The sequence below is a fragment of the Pocillopora damicornis genome, chromosome 3 (assembly GCF_964200805.1).
Source record: "Pocillopora damicornis chromosome 3, jaPocDami1.2, whole genome shotgun sequence".
Taxonomy (NCBI): domain Eukaryota; kingdom Metazoa; phylum Cnidaria; class Anthozoa; order Scleractinia; family Pocilloporidae; genus Pocillopora; species Pocillopora damicornis.
The window spans coordinates 27578708-27586207 of record NC_142672.1 but is presented as its reverse complement, the minus strand read 5'-3'; the positions used below and the strand labels follow the sequence as shown (position 1 = coordinate 27586207).

Sequence of the window (7500 nt, the reverse complement as noted above, 5' to 3'; positions counted from 1 at the left end):
TGAGGAGGACGACGGAATTGGCCTTAAAAGAAAACAGATATCGGACGCCGTGCAGATTCGAAAAAATATTTAAATTCGCTGGCCTGTGACGCAAGGAGCAGCTGGTGAAAATCTTAGATAATTTCGTCTTGTGAAATGAGTTGATATTGTAAACTGGCCACCGTAAAGAGTTTCTTTAGTTGACGTTTCGAGCATTAGCCCTTCCTAAGGGCGAACGCAGAAATTGTTGGTTGCATTTATTTTATATAGCAGAAAACGGAGCTTCGATATCGGTGGGTACGTACTGGAGAAAGCAGTAGCAATTCGAGGAATAATTTTTTTTTTCCATAGCTCAGATACTGAATCCATTCTGTTTGGAAGTTAGAGCCACATATAGACATTCTAAAGTCGGCTTTGAGATTGGTTGTATTGGCGTTTTGTTGACTTAATGTTTCTGTTTGTGCGTGTAAAGATAGGTAAAAAAAACCTAAACTTCTTTGATAGCATTTGTCCTGTCCCCTAAACGAGAGATCCTGGAACAAATGTTAAGAAACCTTATCCGAATTACAAACCCATGTGGCTGGTTGAAAAATTTTCGACGACTTCTTAATATGGGAGATGAATAGCAAAACATATGTTTATACACTCACGTACAGTTGTTTTATACAATAGAAAATTTAAATAAAATGACAATGCAGATTTGAACGAAATAAATATGGATCGACAAATTGAGTTGATAATGATGTGGATTGGAGGATTTGCACATGACAAGTCCAGTCCCTTTTACACAAATTGGCACCCACTCAAAATAAAAAATATTTTAAGTTAAATTCAGAAATGAAAAGTTAAAAAAAGGCAGGTTCCTAAAAAGACGTGGACGTTATGCTGTGACACCCACGTGAGACGGTGACGATATTTTCATGAAAATAGTTACGGTTTCAAAAACAAGTCCCCAGCTATAACTGTACCCATTTGTGTTGCCATGCATGTGGGAAATTGAGTCCTGTTGATGGAAACTGAGTTACCATTAACACATTGTTTTATGCGGTTAAATCTTTTCCCGTTTGCGTCATGCCTGCGGGAAAAGGAGACAAAACTTGCAAAACAACTTAACGGACTTTTTTTAATTTATTGTGTCTAGTATCTTATTCGCTTTTGTCTTTGCTGGTTCCTTTAATAGGATACTCGAAATGCACCACCGGTAGTTAATTTTTTCATTTACGTTTAAACTAAAGAAGAGAGTATTCATTAACAACACGCAAGGAAAAAAATAAACGCCTGTTTTGTAGATCTCCTTGCTCGTTTGATTTCAGCGCAGTAAGAACTTTCGACGTTTTACCATTATCTTGTGTATGAAATTACAACGAAATACAGCTTCTGGAACGATCAACAGCAATTGTTTCCACATGTGGATGCCATTATGATATTGGATGATTTTTCTTATGGGGATAATAAATATCACATCTCTGTCGAAAGGACAGTCTTGCTTGAGTGAACAAAGCAAACTATGACCCGTTTCGTGTTCTATAAATTCACTGCTGCCTGAGGAATATGACAAGATTATGGAAATGTTCCAGAAAAAAAACGTCATAAAGTATCTCTTACTCAGTGAATGACATCCTAACAGCGCGTATTCATGAATTAAAGTCAAAAGCAGTATGAAATGTCGTGAAGTTTCCCTTATCAGCATGGTACGTGTTAATTACTGGAGCGATTTAACAGGTACCTGAACTAAGTGAATGGGTAAATAAGCTCGCTCGCAGATTTGTGCTTCATTTTCACTAAAGGGAGATAGTTGTTAAGATTACTCCGTGATAGAAAGTTCGCCTGCTTTGGCCAAGCCCTGAAGTTTTCATATCCACGTCTGGCCATAGCCACGGTTAAAAGGCGGAAAGTGAAAACAGACGATATAGCGGAAATCTTTGGGTTAAATTCTTAGCCCCCTGGCCTTGCGCGCACGTGAGCTAACTTAACTGCAAACAGAGTTCATCCATAACTAACCACGCGGCTGGATTCATAGCAAAAGAGAATGAATTCTGTCGCGAACGAGACTGTCGAGTTTGAGCTGCCGTACTTCAAAGAGCCTCACTGGTTAGAGATCGTTCGCTTGACACTCGAGTTCTTCATCGCAGCTCTCGGCATAGTAGGAAATGCCGTGGTATGCTTAGTCATAACTTTCCAACCCCAGATGCAGACCGTTATCAACTTCTACATTAGAAACCTCGCCATTGCAGATCTAGGAATACTTCTCTTCTCCTTCCCGCTAACGGTAATTAAGGAACAAGATCCATATCACTGGCCCCTGGGTGAATACTTCTGTCGGTTTCTGTATCCTGTCAATGATATATTTTACGGTGTTTCAGTGTGGTCCATAACCTTGATTGCCATAGATCGCTACAGAGCAATAGTTGGAGGCCGTATTCCTAAGCGAAATTCCCTCAATTTCAGATCAGCAAGATGGATGATTCTTGGCGTGTGGATAATGTCCTTCTTGGTCATCTCCCTGCCTTTGTATTTCGTAATGACGTTCATTGACCAGAACTCGTACATCGATTGTACTCCAATCTGGCCGAGCGCCGAGCGAGGAAATCTGGGAGAGATGCAACAAATCTACAGTATCGCGATCATTGTATTCTGGTATGTTCTGCCACTCACCATTATCGTTGGAACATTCCACAGCATTTCAGTAAAGCTCCGAGTCAGCACTAACTTTAACAGGTCCATACAAGAAGAGTGTAACGAATCAAGCGAATCCCACAACGTTCGCAAAAGACTTCGTGAGCGACAAAACAGTAGAGCTAAGAAGCTTTTAACACCTGTTGTAATAGTTTTTGCTGTCACTATGCTTCCCGCTAATGTTTTCCGCCTCTCATTTATGTATTGGGAAGGAATTTCTGAGCACAAATACTTGTGGGTTTTTTACAATGTTTGCGTGATCTTCGTCATTGCAAACTCGTCGGCAAATTTTTTCATTTACTCCCTTGTGAGCGACGAGTTTCGCCAAAGTTTTAAGCGCCTCATTTGTCGTAATTCTAACTCTACTTCTCGTAGTACAACAGACAGAACTGTTCGAAGTCCACTTCACAGTCCTTTAAACCTAAGTCCTACAAATTTATACCCAACCAACACTGACAGACAAGAATAAGACGAAGGGAACTCCAGACAACTTCAAGAGCGACATTCACGCGAGGTTTTGGCGACGACCTGCAGCATCCTGCTGACAAAACAGTGGGAAAAACGGATTCCTTTTAAAAGCTAAATATCTAAACGTACTCAAACATTTAAAATAGAGAAGATTTCGCTGATAGATGCGTCGAGCTTCAACGCTCTTTAACATTCGTTTTCAACGTGTTTGAAGGGCATTTTTTAATAGATAATTTTAGACATTTGAAGACGGGTATGACGCTCCCCGTGAATGGTAATACTATTATTGTTTTAGTAATGTTTTTTCTAGGTTTAATTTCATGAAGAAAATGTGTAAACGCTAAGATATGAGGCTAAAAACAGCTGTCCTTGAAAACGAACAAGTTAAAAACGTGTGAAATAAAACGATTTTTATTGACAACTGAATCAAATTAACTTTTACTGTGTACATTTTGGCGTTATTCCGCCAACTGTCGAATCATTTTCATCCAAATTCATAAAACGGAATCTACTTCTAGGCTCGATTTATGCAGAGGTTGAAGGTTGAAAACACTCCAGTGAAATACGCGACGGTAGAGGGACATGCCAATTTCGAGCTAGATATTTTCACGTTGTTGATAAGATACAAAAAAGAATGCTGCCACCTTAATGGTTCAGTTAAAGCTGTGGAAAAGCTGTGAAAAAGCTTTTATTTTCTGAAAGAACAGGTCCGTAAGAACAGGCCGTGTCTCTTTTTATGATGAATGCAAAATTAACAAAGAATAAAAAAGAATGGCGGGTGATTTACATGAGATGTCAAGACAAGCTTGTTTGACCAAACACTCAAGCCTAAATGTTTTTTTTTTTAAAAAGAACGAGACTGAAACCTATCAAAGTGGTTTCTAAAATTGTGTGCACTTAATTTTGTGATATCATTTGCCCTCACAGCCAAAGCATCATTGTTTAACATTCTGTTTTTTTCTTTCTTCAATGCCTGACCTACCATCCTTCTAAGTATCACGCATTTGTGCCAAGATTAGTTGCTTTTTGTCAGCCAACCTTGCAAGAAATTCCACCAGAGTTTACCGGTTCGAGAGTCTGAAACCACTTCTTTAAAAAGTCAAGACAGAAATCCAAGCAGTACCAGACAAAAAGATGTGGCAAATAAACAAGATTGCGAGAAATGAGAATATTGACGCTTGAAATTATGAAGTATGTTACTTCAGTGATTGATTATTGACCATCCCTTAAACTTGGGCTGGAGGTTTTAAAGTCTAAAACGTTTTGACATCACAGATAAAGTCACTGTTGCCACATTGACCTATAAGCTTAAATTTTCTCTATCTTCTCTTCTTCCCTCATTTTTATCCTCATACAGTTCACGTTAAGATTTTGGAACAAACATGACCATACACAAACATTATTCTCTGACGCGAATGTTTTTAATCCATTTCACTTAGAGATTGCCAATGACTCAAGATTGGTACAAAAACAAGTAAATTCGAATTTTATTCTTTGTCTCCATTTTTTTTTTTTTTTTTTTTTTGCAAAACAAAAAGCTCGACTATTTGTGGGCTTTGCCTTTTCGCATCAGTCTGCCTTTTGTTCAATAGAGTTTCTGCCTTGGTCGACAGGTAGCGTGTTACCCACCGGAGGAATGCCAATCAGATTTACAGCTTGGACACGTAAAGGCGTGTAAGCATTGTGGTACAACCTATTCGGAAAAAATACGAGTAAAATAAATCACCAGTAATTAAAACAATGGGTAATTTGCTTTCTGAAAGAGGTAATCAGTTTTTTTTTTTCGCTGAAGATTCCGGCAATAAAGCCTACACTTACAAATTAATTAAGGCACGACCTAGGTATGTATTAAAAACAACGTTTTTTAGTTTTCCAACAGTTTGTTAATTGTTGAATTGTGGTGAATGCTTCCCAAGGCTTACTTCGTCATATGAATTTAAATTTTTCATGTGCTTGAAAAGTTATTTATCCCACGAAATGCGAACTTTCTGGCCGTATGTTAAAAAACTTATGCCAATCGTTACCACTGTTGTAAAGGTAAAAGGTTTCTGCAGCAACTTGAAAGGGACACGTGGAACCTGAAGTGTTAATGAGCCAATTCAAATACATTTGAAAAATAAGGTGGCTCTTTAATATAAAACGATACTGTAAATCTCTATTTGATCTGTTCTAAATTTGTCTCACAAAGAAAGCTAGAAGTCTATTAATTAAAAAGATAACGAGCCAGCTAATGTTAGACTGGCAAGGCCAAATAGTTTTTTTTACTATTTACTAAAGGTCTCGATGAGATTAATAGTTGTTCCTAAAACCACAAAAAAAATTAAATGTTAGGCGTATAAAAATTGGGAAATTTGGAACGTTAGTAATAACAAAAGTTAACCGTAATTTTTTTCCTTTCAATCGCACGGAAAGAAATTAACCGTCAGCCGAAAAACGGCCAAATTTAAATCGCTAGTCTTGGAAGCCATCACCCCATTGAGACTCTCTTCGTTAGATTTTTATTGAGGAATAACTTATGTAGCATTAGTGTATCATCATTTCAGATAAACAAGTGCCACCTTTAATGTGCGTCTACTACACCTTTTGTCGACAGCTTTTCAGCTGAATCAATGTTTAGTTCTACTCAATACTGAGGACACTCCATTTCATAAAATTTAGTGCATAATTGTTTATAAAGGACTTACTTTAGTCTGCGAACAACCGTATTTTCAAAGCTCGAGTTATTTACTCGGGAGCCTGTTTTATTTGCAAGGCTGACATTTCTGTTGCACATGTGGCATTAATTTGTTCGTTTTAAAGGGAAAGCTGTTTTTAAGCGGTTTTTATGCGGTCAGAATACCTTTACTGGTTTTTAAAGACCCAAATCTTTATTCTTTTTTTTTTTCCTTTGGTGACTAAGACCACCCATGATCAATAGCTTGCCTGGTGGGTTAATTACCTATTAAAATGCATTTTCTAATTTCCTGCTGTTCTGATGACAAAAAGCATAAAAACTCATATCATCTTGACGTTTTTTTTCGTCATTTTTTGAAACCCGCAAAAACTAAAAATAGTCCTTACACGAGGTTGACATATTTCAACTTTGAACCAGTAATTCCCTTGCAAAAAGCTTCTGCGTCAGAAATAAAGCCATGATAGACAAAAGATGCAATAAGGAGAGAATTTTAAGCGCTTTCGTCGAAAAGAGAAGTGATGCGATAAATCATGAATTTTTCTGGAGCAAAGGACAAAGAAGAAAGAAACTTATACTCCATTCACATCGTTAAACACGGTTTAAATTCGTTGTCCACAAAGAAATTACTGAACCAATGTTTGACGTCAATGTCAAACGAATTTAGCACATTGAAAGAACAAGTCAGTGACCACTTGAATTCTGTGGATGCTTCAGTTTTACGGTTCTCTGTTTCTGATGTTTATTCACTGAGTTAAATTGAAAGTTTAACTAAACATATTTTGCTGGTGTGACATTGTATGTCTCCCGTAAGAAATCGAAGTACTTTGCTATACAAGTAAAATGTACGGCCACCCGATATACTGCTGCAAGGAGACCACGAGTTGATGTAGTCCTGCTGAAGTAGTAACCCAAGTAAGAATAAGTCACACTGTAAGCGAGCTGGCTCAACTCACCTGATAATTATAAAGACAAGAAAGGAACGTGCTCTCCTTAATGCCCCACGGAGTTTACGCGTATTTTGAGGGTTCGTGTTGGTTTTACCCCCGTGGGCTTTTTTCGCTTCTACTCTTTGCGTTATCAAGTCGCCGGTTAATCCTTACGATCTCAATGAATGATTTCCATTATTATTCAAGCCATATTCTGAATACACTCCTTTCATTTTTAACAACCAGGGAACAACAGTTTCCTATTTCGCGTACTTTAACAAATGTATTCCACACACAATAGACGATACTCGACGAGGCGAGATTTCCTATCAGGCGTAATTTTGGCTAGCGAGTGCTCTGTGTATTCTTGACGAATATTTAAGTCGCCATCTTTGATTTTTACAGCAGCGGAAGACAGAGGAGAGGGTGAAGTTTGTTTAAAGGGGGCGAGTGACAGTTCTCTCTGACTCTAAATCAAACAAATGGCCAGTCGAATAACGATAGAAAGCTTGTAACGTTAACTCGCCCAAATAAGACGCCTGCACTGTCTGCTAATGCTCAAGGGGATTTCTATTTACAATTTTTGCGATGATTCACACTTTACACTTATAGTAGCACATGGTGTACATAACAAGTTACTCAGTTGTAGGCAATACTGAAATGACAGGTGAAAAACAACCGCACAACCGTACCTGCTTTTCTTTTCTTTTCTTTTCTTTTTTTTTTTTTTTCAAATTAACTGCGTTACAATAGGAGACAGGATAACCTTGTTTTTTA

The 7500-nt window shown here is 37.9% G+C and overlaps 2 protein-coding genes across 2 annotated transcripts in view; one reads left to right on the top strand and one right to left on the bottom strand.

Annotated features, from left to right (window-relative positions):
- The first annotated feature begins 1094 nt into the window (after nt 1-1094).
- Nucleotides 1095-3549, top strand: LOC113666424 (prolactin-releasing peptide receptor-like). The gene has a single exon (XM_027182208.2). It carries the CDS (start codon nt 2009-2011, stop codon nt 3122-3124), a length of 1116 nt encoding a protein of 371 aa, XP_027038009.2. The 5' UTR covers nt 1095-2008; the 3' UTR covers nt 3125-3549.
- A 3675-nt stretch (nt 3550-7224) lies between these two features.
- The window catches only part of LOC113666472 (unconventional myosin-VIIa), a gene marked incomplete at its 5' end in the record, with an annotated part of 17540 nt that continues 17264 nt past the window's right edge, over nt 7225-7500 (bottom strand). Inside the window, one exon of the mRNA XM_089199997.1 lies at nt 7225-7500. This exon is cut by the window's right edge and continues 565 nt beyond it.

Coding starts and splice junctions, on each gene's coding strand:
- LOC113666424 (XM_027182208.2), top strand. CDS start 2,009: ATGAATTCTGTCGCGAACGAGACTGTCGAGTTTGAGCTGCCGTACTTC.